We start from the raw sequence: 13,601 nt of genomic DNA on the forward strand, positions 1-13,601 counted from the left end.
AGGTCCTGGCGACCTAGAGGGTTTCAGATTGAACCAAGAGTGAACAGCACTGCCCATAAACGCTGAGTGCACTAACCTGTCTCCATATCTAGATAACAGCCAACTGTATACTAGCAGTGGAGCGATAAGCAGTACTTCAGATGAGTTGTGAAATTATTATCAGTCTAATGTCAATACCCACAGCTGATTTCTTAAAAAATGATACAGAACGACACTAATAAAGCCTTCACACCAGGGCTGCCCCCTCTTAGTCGACTAATCGGTCGCTTTGGACAAAGATTTCTTTAGTCGATTTGTCGTTTTTTATGCTTTTTTCATGCTGAATGACTTATTTCCAAGAATCTTATGAGCACATCTCTGGTAAACACAAGGTTTAAAGTAGGGCTGTCAAAGGTAACGCGATGATAATGTGTTAACGCAAATTTGTTTTAACAGCACTAATTTCTTTAACATATTAACGCCACTTGCAGTTTTTAGGTTTTGGCATGTTCAGTTTTAAAGCTAGTGAAGATACTGGCATCATATGAAATTAGAAAACCTGAGGAATAAAAAACTGGCATGGCCATTTTCAAAGGGGACCCTTGACCTCTGACCTCAAGATATGTGAATGAAAATGGATTTTATCTGTACCCACGAGTACCTGTGAGGGTTTCTGGACAATATTTGTCATTGTCTTGTGTTGTTAATTGATTTCCGATAATAAATATATACATATATTTGCATAAAGCAAGCCACTCCCATGTTGATAAGACTATTAAATACTTGACAAATCTTCCTTTTAGGTACATTTTGAACGGATGGAAAAATGTGTGATTAATTTGCAATTAATCGCGATTAACTATGGACAATTATGCGATTAACTGCGATTAAATATTCTAATCAACTGACAGCCCTAATTTAAATTGGTGCTTTTCTGTGATTCTTTGTGGAGAAACTCAATTTTACAGATGTGTTGATTAAATAAACTAACTGATTAGTCGTCAAAATCGTTCGAGTGTTAATCGACTAAGAATTTCTTTGGCCCAACTTCAATCCAAATAGCTGATTTGGTGTGTTACGAGAGGCAACCATCATGTTCTTTTGATGAGAAGGCTTTTACAGAGCAGCTCTAACCATCGCTAAACTTGAGTGGAATGTCAAACAAACTTGCGACCTACAATTATCAATCTTCTTCCTGCAATCCTGACATCATTTAAACTATTTTTAAATGGGTCATTTCCAGGTTGTTAAAAAAAATGCAACCACTTAATACTTGCACATCTCATTGACTCCTGCTGGAACACACTATGTCTCATGGACAAAGATACAGCAATTGATACTGTAACTCACCAACTAGTGCTATTACTTTCTGTATAGCACTTTTTTTTCACTTCCACTGAAAGCGAAGAAGCCAAAGAGGTGGACTTTAAAAATCCATAAGGTTTCCTTCTCTGATGTGTTTGTACAGTCTGGGGTCCCCTGTCACACTTGCTGACCTAGCCTTGTGCGTATTTAACTAACCTTTAAGAGCTGCATGGCAGCATATGGACCGTCAAGGACACTCACTGAACGGTGGCTAAATTAGGTAAAAGACCGAGCTTGACAGGGCACAGCTGTTCACCCTTGGTTGTCTCCTTCCCATCTTGCCTGCATGTTCTGCTATTGGACAATAGGGCACTCACCAGTACATAGTAGTAAGCATACAACGCTGCCAGATGGTGAACTACAAAAAACTTGTCGCCTATCGCCTTCCAATAGTAAAATATTAGCAGCAGATCTGGAAAACATAAGTACAGGGGAAAACAGAAATGACAAGTCATTGATGTAATCAACATATTAGAAATACACAAAAAAAGGTGATTTTAGTAATAAAAAAATATTATTTTTTAGTAAATTGAAAATGTGTTCTTTCTGCTATTCATTCCCTATACTTAAATTATATATATATATATATAAATAGAAATAAATCTAATGATAAAATAAACTTAATTCAAAACAAAATAAATATAGAAAATTGTGTGCCTTAAATTACAAAAATGTAGTGAATTTACTTAATATAATTAAACTGAAGTGATGGGATTGTATTACCACTTTAATTAACTTGTACTTAAATTTTGTGAATACATTCAAATTTTAATTAATTTTTAATAAACAAAAACATATCGATTCAAATAAAAACATTTTTTTTTAAGAGAGCATTGTTTTTTACGGTGTATGTATAAAGACAGTTACTGTAACCTTTAAAAAAGGGCCCAAACTCAAGTGAGTCATTAAGTTTATCACATGTTACTACCAATTACATGCATGTTCTTTTGGTCTCATTTTCACAAACATTACATGGGTAAACTGTGTGTTTCTCTTACCAGATATGAGGTAGCCTGTTGTGATGGCAACATTAGTCTTCACCAGTGTGGGATCTCCCCTATTGAGAAAATACATTTCGTTTTACTGGGTTTGTGTGATTAAATGTTAAACGTCCCTCTGTGTATGTGTTGAAAATGTCTGACTTGTGTGTGATTCCTAGCGGTAGTATCAAACTAGATTTACTGCCTTGCGGTTTTATGCCTCCGCCAACCAGTCAAGTTGCAGTTTACATCCATGTCTGTCCAAAATGTCGTCACTTCATGATTTTATCTTATTGTGAAATTGCCATGATTAGCATATGAATTATTGCGTTATGGCCAAAAACGTGTTCTGTAAGTGACCTTGACCACCAAAATCAAATCGGTTCATCCTTGAGTCCAAGTGGACGTTTGTGCTAAATCTGAAGAAATTTGATTAAGGCGTTCCCGAGATATCATGAGAATGGAACAGATGTGAGGTCAGTGACCTTGACATTTGACCTTAGAACACCAAAATCTAATCAACTTGAGTCCAGGTGTAACTCCTTGAGCTGGCTGAAAACACTGTCTCCTGTTAACTTTATAATAATTCCAGAAAACTTGATTTAAAACGAGAACCATGAAAAAAAGATCTTAAACATGCACTTGATGGCTACATGCATAATATCATGCTAAGAGACTGAAGTTAAAGCTACATGTCAATCCTGAGTTGATGATCCATGTAGTAGAAGACATGGAAATAAAAAGCAGAACTGTTCTTGTAGCACAGGATACAGGGTTATAGCACAGTACACTGAATACAAATGTAATTAAAACATGACAATTACATTTTGGCTAGCCATAATATACTAACCATAATATTTCTATTAGTACATTTATGATCAAATTGACACACGTTCTATTACACAGACGAGTGACAGTTATGGAAAGTTAAAGTCAGACCAACCCCCTTTTTATAGCCTCAAATAACTAATTAAAACCAAACTTGTCAGAAAAATTAACACTTGAACTTACATCGTACAGCGAATGCAAATGTAAATGTAAATATAAAATGCAAAAATGCAAAAATTTAAAAATTTAAAAATGTTAAAATGTAAATCAGCTTTTATTATCACACAAAGCACAGCACACAGAGAAATGTACTCCCTGCATTCAACCCATCCTAGTATTAGGAGTAGTGGGCAGCTACTAATTTATATAGCGCCCGGGGAGCAGTTTGGGAGCCAGTGCCTTGTTCAAGGGCACCACGGCAGTGCCCAGGAGGTGAACTGGCACCCTCCGGTTCCCAAGCCAAGTCCCTATGGACTGAGCTACTGCTGCCCCAGAGAAGAACTACCTAAAATGACAGAAACCATCTTTGGGGAAAATTATTTGAAGTGTACTTTGACTTTTTAGTTTGGTCTATGTCCCATCCGCTAACATGGAGGAGGCAGGATTTATGACCTATACTGCAGCCAGCCACCAGGGGGCAATCAAGATGTTTTGGCTTCACTTTAGGGGAGCTGTCATGTCGTCGATCTTTATATACAGTCTATAGTTTAAACCATTCCTTACACTTTTGCTCAAACTTGTGTTTAGGGTTTTGGAAAGGGTAAAAAAGAGACACCAACCTCCAAACTCTTTGTACACCTAGAATCCCTCTTACTAGAACCCCTTGCACCCCGCTTCAAGTCCATAACTTGAAAGACCTGCCAAGCCTACGGTTTCTCAGCTACGACTGGAGAAATCTGGCCATTTGTGAAAAAAGCTGACACACTGTAGAAATTTACCAAGAAAATATGGAAAGTAAAGTTAAAAACATGCGATTCACAGCCAAATGCTCACCAGACTGGGTCTTCATTGACGGGATCATCAAAGAACAAGATGTAGAGACAGAAGATTCCCACCAACAGTGCGTGAAACGTTGACACCGTCCTGAAATGAAAACCAAAAACAGCGGTAATGATCTACACCCGTCCGACAAGAGCAGTACTGAGTGACACATGTCAGAGATTCTCTGTTCAATAAAGCTCGCCAAAGGAATAGTGAGCATTTATCTTTATTCATGAAAGGTGCCGTGGAGCCGCTCTGTGGTTTGGAGTGCTGAATTTTTAGTACTCGCAGTGAATCAACTGATTGCCTGTCACGACTGCACACAGATTCAGACCAATTAGACTAAGAGATTAAACACTGCTGAAGGGTCAGGCAGAGCGGCGCACAGTCCCAGTCAGTCATCGAGGCAGTGAGACAGTTCTATGCAATCAGTCAGTAAGACACATGACAGACACACTGACTGTAAGACTGTTTCAGTAGAATCCGTAAAGTCATGGGCCTCAACGGGAATCCCCATAGCCTTGATCCATCTCCACTAATCATTAATTTTCATTTGCTCATAAACCATGTGACCATTTCAATTTCACAAGTGCTCTCATGAGTAATAAACAGAGTATGAGAGAAAATGAAAATGAGTGATTCATGCAAGTTGGAGTAGGCCCCTGCTGGAACCCTTCAAACACTCCTGCCCACCTTCAATCTACAATATGGCTTTGCACTGTTTTCATAGTGCTTAAAGAGGACCTCTTATGCTTATTTTCAGGTGCATACTTGTATTTTGGGTTTCTACTAGAACGTGTTTACTACGGCTGTGTATTGGCAAGAATCTGGCCATACAATATGTATCATGATACAGGGGTTACTATTCGATATATTGCGATAACGTAAGCAAAGCGATATATTGCGATTTTTAAAATCTAATTCTAGGAAAAAGGTAATAGTATAAAGAACGCACCACCATGTGCATACAATCTGAGTAAAAAAAAGTTTACTTTTTTATGCAATCAGAACAGTGAGATCTGCATTTATCACAGTCCCTGTAACATCCAACATCATAGCACTACTTTGAGAGGGCGCATACACTGAGAGCGAGCATCTCTTTGCAAATGAAAAAAAGTACTGACTGAGCTGATCTTTGCATGTAAACTATTAATTCAAAATCAATAGTGCTTTTGAGAATCAATACAGTATCGCAAAACATAATATCGCGATACTCAATATTTTCTTACACCCCTAATGTTTACATGCTTTAATGTTCAAAAAACACTTTATTACCTCCGCCGAGGCCGAAGGCCTAGGAAGGAGGTTGTGTTTTCATCGGCGTTGGTTTGTTTGTTGGTTTGTTTGTTTGGAGGATTACTCCAGAAGTCCGCAATTCCAGTTTGAATGAAGTGTTTTACGATGTTCCGCTACATACAGCTGATCTGTACATAAACAAAATTACATGTGGATGCTGGCACAAGCTGCACGGAGAGGGGAGCGGAGGTTTGCGCTCTCCAAGTGCCATTCTAGTTTTTCTCATACAAAGCCTAGTCCGCTCTGATTGGTCAGCTGGCCTGCTCTGTTGTCATTGGTCAACCAAACCGAACTCTTCGGACTCTGCTCTAGCTCCCCTCTAACTAGCTTTGGTTGAGAGCTTGCCAAACTAGCCACTAGGCAGGTATTATGCAAATGTGTTACTTGGTGACATCACCACGTTACGGAAGAAAAGGCGGGACTTCAATCAAGCCATTTCAGGCAGTTCAGGAGCAGTGTTTCTGTGGTGGAGAGTAACTCCCTTTGGCTGGACTTTGGGTTTTTGTAACTTTGCAGAAATTTTACATGCACAAAAATATATATAACACACTAAAGCAAAGGGAAAAAGCACAAAAGCACAATAGGTCCTCTTTAAGATCACAGCAGCCTGTCTGTCTTATTCATCACACTCCATCTTCTCGCTCCGATCTAGTTGTTCTAGCCAGTATCTGCAATGTTCCCATAACAAGTTAGCAGATAAAACAGCAACATGACAGATGACACTTGGTTGTTGTTTGATCAGATTGTCTGCTCATCATCATGGACACTGTGTCCCTGAAGCATTCCCACTTGTCTGTTCACTTTGACTGATGAAATAGTGTATTATTGCTTTAGATAGGAACGATAGCAACAGGAGGGTTTTAAAGCTTTACTATCTGTAAAAAGCAGTTTTATTCTGTCAGTCTGAGATAGGCATTTGATAAATGTTAAAATGATGAGGTTAAATTGACAAAAAGCACAGCAGAAGTAAGGGTGAAAAAAAGAACTCAGTTCCACTGAGTTTCCATCCTGCTGCAGGCACCTTGAAACAGCGGCATGTGGAGTAAACATTGAAAAATACATAATGCATCCTACTAATGAGCAGTGTATCTGTGTGAAATGTGTTGGTTGAGTGAAACAAACCCCCCCACTGGCCAACATCTGAACTGAGAGCAGTGTCACACTCTCTGTCGTCACGATCCTAAGTATATGTCACGGATATGTCGTGTCTTGCATTTCAGGTCACCTTGAGTTCCATTCCACCTTCTGCTTGTCACTGAGGCTGAGGAAGCCGCGGCTGATGCGTATCGACATCCAGGGGCTGACTGTGTGGAAGAGCCACTGGAAGGTGAAGAAACTGGTCACCGAGATGGTGAGAATGAGCAGGCTGAATGGGTCCATGGCCACCCAACCCCACTGTGGGAGGACGGAGATAAAAGGAGGTCAAGGTTAGAAAGAAGACATGCTCAGTTGTTTCATTACAATACTCTGAAAAACAACTACAATGAATCAGAGAAATCGCACCTGACAGTAGCAGCCCCTTTAGGCCCCGATGAGACGGAGATTGTTATAGCAGCCAGGGGCGGCTTTTTTGTAATTATTGGTGGTTGCCTAGCAACAAATAAAACAATAAGATGCAGTAAACTGCAAAACGCAGTCTGTCTGATCAGTCTTCTTTATGTCTTTAGAGCCTCTACCAAAAACTAGGGCCGCACAATTAATCGAACAATAATCAAGATCACAATTTTGGCTTCCCACAATTAAATGAACATGATCGCCTATGATATTGACGTTTAAAATGCGTGTTCTGCTCATAAGAAACGCTGCAGCATATCCTAAACTGGCTTCACTTTTGGGTATATATATTATCTATACAACCAATGTGTTTATGATTAAATTAAGAGCATCAAATTATTTATCTAGCTTTTATTGTTGCTAACTTTGCTCTCGAAATGCGCCAAATTGAAGCATTTAACCTTAAAATGTAGCTAACAAAGGGGTAGGGTGAATATTCCTGTATTTTTTCATATTGCAATATTTATAGCTGACAAAAAAATATTGCAATGTGAGTTTTTTCCAACATCGTGCAGCCCTAATGTGTACATTAACAGGGATGTAGCACAGCATGGAAGTGAAAACAGTGCTAAGTTTATTTAAATGTTAAAGGGCAATAAAAATATTGTGTCCCTAAAATCAATGAATAATTGTGATAAATAATCATTATCTCCATATTGATGAAAATAATCATCATTTTGGACATAAATCGTGCAGCCCTACCAAAAACTGGCTGACGAAATGCATTAAGACAAGCTGATGTATTGCTTCCTGGGTCTATTTACAGAGGAAGTGTGGCTCTTCAGACAGAAGACAAACATATCAAAACACACCATCTGTGAGCTGAAACCACATTCGCACCTCCTTTCCCAGGAAACTCAGAGCTCTACAACAAAAATGGGTAAGCTCATTTACTGTATCTACTACCAAGTACACTACCGCTAAGAATGTGCGTTTTGGACTTTCCTTTCCTTGCCTCAAAAAAAAAAAAAAAACACACCCAAGTATCAGTGACCTATATATCAAAAAAGTCAGTGTCCTACTTTACAACTCAAACCAAAGTTACAGGATGTGCGAGGCAACTGCATTTGGAGTGACACAAAACCCAGAGTTTCCCTTAGTGTATTGCAAAGAAGAGTGTGTCTTCACATTAACATCCACTGTACATCCACTGTTACTGAGTGGAAATGTAATGGCCCTTTCAGAGCTACTTGTAAAGAGCTTCCTGGATGCACACACACACACACACCTGTCTGTAAGAGCTTGCAAACGCTATATATTTTATTTATGTCTCACCGGAAGCTACATGTTGTTGTTTTAAACACAGAACAAAGTACACAAGGCAATTAAAGCGACCATGCACCAGAGACTGATGTTGGCATCCACGAGCGTGTGCGGTTTGATCAACAACACAATGATAACCTGATTAGTCATATCAAATCAAGTACACGCCCACTTCAAAGGACTTAATATCGAGCGAAACTGGGACCATCCTCCGGTCTAATCACTGCGTATCAGAGATGTCCAGATACAGAACAACCAAACTTTGGTACATCATGCTCCCGAGACACGTACACAACTGTTGTGTTCACGGTTAATGGTTGACATGTACACCAACAACATTTTCACTGCGCTCCAAAAAACTTGTTTGCTCTCTCATCTTAGAATGAAAACAAATCACATCATGACAATAGTTTTGGAATGTCAACTGGTGTTTTTTTAAGACATTTACAAAAACTCTCGATATGACCACACAAGTAGAAATCACCATCACAATAGCAACATTTAATAGATATATCTCACAGCTGTACTACAGGCTAATATTTCCGTACTTTTTATATTGTAGGCGGTTACGGGAAAACTGGTATCGCAGCTTTGTTGTAAGAGCATCCGTAAGTGAACACAGGTCAGTCACGTGTTGGAAAATCAGATACGGTACATGGTATAAAGGGAGATCAGCATGGGATGGTTCAATAAAATCAATTTCATATTGACTCATAATTAAACTCAAAATCTAACTTTACGTGTAGTACAACTCTGCACAATGGTCTAAAGCAACCCAAAAATCAATTTCGTCATATCTATATATTGGGATCAAAAGTGACTGTTCTCTGTAACACAATAAAGATCCAAAACGAGCAGCCCTGCGTGCACGCTGGCCTGTAGCCAGTAAATGTATGTCAGCGACAGAGAGGTCCACTGCAGCCACTCTGTGAGTCGACACCGCTGAACTGTTTTATGAGTGTCGCCTGGAGCTATTTGCATATGGACTGATTTGACTGTGCCAGCTCTTGGTACGAGGCCAAGTCAGTTAACTTTAAAAGGCATTATTTGAATCGCCCGAGCAAAAGAACAGACTATCTCCCAGAACAGGCACATAAAAAAACACACACACATCTCACTCCCGGGAGCTCCGGCCTTGGTGATTTTTATACCTGCCTTCGTTTCCTGCGTTACACCAAAGGAATGCTCGAGGACAAACAGTGTACCTCGCTGAGACACTTTAGCCAAGAAAAAGTCACCAGGGACCTGAAAGGCCAATTCCAAAGAGACCACTCCTTTGACCTGTCTGTAATGCATTAGTGGGGCAGTGAGTGCAAGTGCTTTAATGTAGCATGCTGCAAGGCAAAAAGACTTCTGTTATAAGAGGGGTACTACTTCAAGAGTCCATACTGGTATTTTTAACTGTATGGCTAAACCTTCAGCCATACATTCCAAGTGCAGATTGTTTTAGGTGCACACATGTTTGCGTTCTGCAAGTTCCCATGCAGGATCCTGTTGCCAAGGGTATAATGGTTACAGAGGTCGACTTAAGGATACAGAACGGAAACAGCTGAAGCGCCACGCTGCACGCACTTCTAGCGTATATAGCCTCTCTCACTGCTTTTTAACAAACACATTTGTCGAGCCAAGTGTGGTTTTCTTTTAGCAAATATTTTGGAACCACAGACAATAAACAGTGAATGTGGTTCTAATGAGCTGCTTACACACTTCCTGGCAAATCTGTTAAGCTGTGAGAGGGCTGGTTTTTGTTATGCCCTTAAAGCTGAATTAGGTAGAATTGGAGCAAACATGATTAAAACGTTTTTTTTGATAAAATAGTCACTACATCATGACAGTAGTGCATGAGTCAGGTAATCTGAAAATCTATCTAATCTGTGTCCTCCGGTGCTCCTAATGGCATCTGTAAGATTTGACAGACCAGAGGAAAACAACCAGTCAGAGCCGAGCTGGAGCCTTGCTGTCTCTGAGCAGCTGTCAATCACTCTTGAACTCCAATCCAACGATCAAACTAGGCAGCGCTGATCAAATATGAATCAATATTCTGTTGCTGTAATGCCTATTTCTGTTCTCAAATGTTCTCAGAAACATCTTGTAGTGTACAGTTTAGTTGTAAAATGAGAAAGTTTGTGACCTGGCAGCCTCACTATTGAGATCAGTTGAGGAAATACCAAGCACCGCCCACCAGCCGGAGCAAACTTTCTCATTTTACAGCTAAACAGTACACTACAGGATGTTTCTGAAAACATTTGAGACAAGAAATAGGCATTATAGTAACAGAATATTAATTCATATTTGATCAGCACTGCCTAATTTGACACAAGGCCTATGGAAAGGAGGCTGGGTCACGCGTCATATCTTTGGGGGTACAACACATGCACAGTCAAATCTGGTCTGCGAAATTGAGCCAATCACAACGCACGACCTTCAGTTACACGGCGCATGTGTTATACCCCATACCCCAAGACCCATGTCCGCCCGTGACCCAGCCTCCTTTCCATAGGCCTTGGTTTGACAGTTTGCGACCGATTGACAGCCGGTTGAATGAACAGCCAATAGGAACGCTCTCTCTCTCTGAAATGACCTGTGATTGGCCAAAGTCTCCTGTCAGGGGTGATATCGATTTTTTTTTTAAAGCCTGAAAACAGAGGTGCAGAAGTCTTCTCTCAGAACACTTGAATTACAAAATGCTGAAAGGTTATTATGGGAATTTTTAGCCTCAATGATGACAAAAAAACATTCTGCCTACTGCTGCTTTAATTCAAGAAAGACCAGTGGTGACAAACACAAGACTCATCACAACAAGGCATCACAACAGACACAAGCATTGTTATTCAGGTTTATTATTGTCAACCATTCGGATAGAGCATGGCATATTTAGGCCTGCCTTTAAAATATAGGCCTGGTTTAATTTGTATGATGTCTAATTCCCACTTTAAAAAAACAGGTTTTTCTTGGAAGACTGCTTTGCCTGCTTTATTTATAAACAACTGTGGAGGTTAAAATGCGCTTGCGTAAGAGGAAACGATAGCCTCCACGAAAATAACTCATAAGCTATGTGCATCATTTAATAAAGATGCTATATTAAAGGCGCACAATCAATAGCAAAACATGTCATATCAAACCAAGCGTCATGGAGGCATTTTAGATATAACAACAACACACATATTCAAGGCCAATTCACGCCGCATTGCCTGCTCACACAGCTGCTGTAACATGTAAGGAAAAACAAATAACACTGGCCTAGTCTGTGTACCAGATATATATATATATATGGGAATATGATGCACCTACCTTGTGACGTTCATTAAGATGATTTCTCGCCTCTCTCCTCTCAGCTGGTTATGGCTTCCAGGGTCGATAGTGAAGCTGTGTGTGGTGTTGAGTCAAAGCCACAGTCATGGAGAGGCATTTTTTAGGATAAACAAGACGAAGCCCGGCCTCTTTGCTTCTTTGCTCCACACACACACACACGCTGCTAACAACTGGAGCTCCGTGTCCTCCTCTCCACCAGCTTTACTGCGGTGTTTACCGCCAATCCCATCCGCACATGAAACGTGCAGCCAGGGGTGCAGATCAGGCAGCTCGACGCTCGATTACAGAAACGATGGAGGGTGTTGGTGTGTGTGTCTCTCTCTCTCTCTCTCTCTGTCTCTCTCTCTGCTATATGTAGCTCATATTACAGCTGAATTCTTAAAGATACATGCACACACTACATGCACACAGTGAGTCTGCCCAAGAACACTCACTGTGTCTATTTATAGCCTTGTTGAACTGATCCGGAGTAAATCACACAGCAGACAGCAGCCTACTGGTGCTCAGTATCAATGAATGAACCCCATGAAGGCTTTTAAAGTGGAGGTAGGTATAGGCAGTATGTTTTTGGCATCATTGGGCAAAAAGTCCATCTTTCAGCATATTGTAATTCAAGTCTTCTGAGATAAAATTAGACTTATGTATGGCTCTGTTTTCAGGATTTAAAAAATGTAGCCTGTAAAGGGAGACTTTGGCCAATCACAGGTCATTTCAGAGAGAGCGTTCTTATTGGCTGTGCTCCGGCTGGTGGGCGGTGCTTGGTATTTCCTCAGCTGATCTCAACATGACGGGTCACAAACTTTCTCATTTTACAGCTAAACAGTAAGGTGTTTCTGAAAATATTTTATGTGAGAAATAGGCATTACAGTAACAGAATATTGATTCATATTTGGAGTTTGCGATTGATTGACAGCTGCTCAGAGACGGCAAGGCTCCAGCTCGGCTCTGATTGGTTGTTTTCCTGCGGTCTGTGAAATATTGCAGATGCCATTAGGAGCACCGGAGGAAACCGGAGTTTTCTGACCTGGCAGCCATATGTTGAGGAAATACCAAGCACCGCACACCAGCTGGAGCAAACACTCATTTTACAGCTTAACAGTACATTACAAGATGATTCTAAAAACATTTTTACAGGAGAAATAGGCATTACAGTAACAGAATATTTATTAATATTTGATCAGCGCTGCCTAGTTTGACCGTTTGGTTTAGAGTTCGTGAGTGATTGACAGCTGCTCAGAGACGGCAGGCTCCAGTTCGGCTCTGATAGGTCGTTTTCCTCCAGTCTGTCAAATCTTGCAGATGCCATAAGGAGCACCGAAGGACACCGAAGGACACATGATTCTTTTAGACTACCTGTCTCATGCACTACTGTCAGGATATAATGACCGTTTTATAAAAATAACTTTTTTTAATTTGCTCCATTTCTACCCACTGCAGCTTTAAATCGAGCCCTTTACTGTCATCATCATTTTGTCATATATTTGTCACAGTCTGCATGGCCTACTGAGTGGCCCAGGCATGCACGATTATTAGGCTACTGTATGAGAATTGGTGACAAAGCATCAGAGGCTGTAATGGGTTGTAATTCAATGAGAGGCTACATTCAAGGACAAAGGGGAGTATTAGAAAACATACAACAGCAGTTTCAACTCCCAGTGTCTTATTAAGCCACTGGTCCCTCCTCAGATGTCAGCCATAGTACAGAGTCCACCCGTACACATTACCAAAGGGCAGATGACAGATTAAATGACCACTGGCTGTGATTTAAAATCCCCCTCTCCTATAAATCGAATGAGCAAGGCCAGTGTATTTACAGCACAGAAGTGTGTCTAAATCACAATCAACAGAGCTCTCACACATGAAAACAGATCATGTGAAAATTGTCCCATCTGAACTCATTAATAAGAGTATTTTTCACTGTAAAAGAAATCCCTTGTCCTCAACCTCCTTGCTGCTGGAAAATATTAACTCTGTCTCTGAGTGGACAACATTTCCAACCATATTTAACATGGTGGTTTTTTCTATGCAACAACTCAACCAAAG

General features: G+C 40.3%; 1 protein-coding gene across 1 annotated transcript in view; it reads right to left on the reverse strand.

Annotated features, from left to right (window-relative positions):
- Positions 1-12,027, reverse strand: part of LOC141760002 (TLC domain-containing protein 4-B-like) — a 20,042-nt gene extending 8,015 nt beyond the window's left edge. The window contains exons 1-5 of the mRNA XM_074622589.1: positions 11,538-12,027; positions 6,655-6,824; positions 4,146-4,235; positions 2,343-2,401; positions 1,662-1,756 (exon numbers count right to left, since the gene is read on the reverse strand). Coding sequence (XP_074478690.1) covers positions 1,662-1,756; positions 2,343-2,401; positions 4,146-4,235; positions 6,655-6,809 — 399 coding nt within the window. The 5' untranslated portion in view covers positions 6,810-6,824; positions 11,538-12,027. The remainder of the gene's footprint in view (positions 1-1,661; positions 1,757-2,342; positions 2,402-4,145; positions 4,236-6,654; positions 6,825-11,537) is intronic.
- Between the last annotated feature and the right edge of the window lie 1,574 nt (positions 12,028-13,601).

This window comes from Sebastes fasciatus, chromosome 21 (assembly GCF_043250625.1).
Source record: "Sebastes fasciatus isolate fSebFas1 chromosome 21, fSebFas1.pri, whole genome shotgun sequence".
Lineage (NCBI taxonomy): Eukaryota > Metazoa > Chordata > Actinopteri > Perciformes > Sebastidae > Sebastes > Sebastes fasciatus.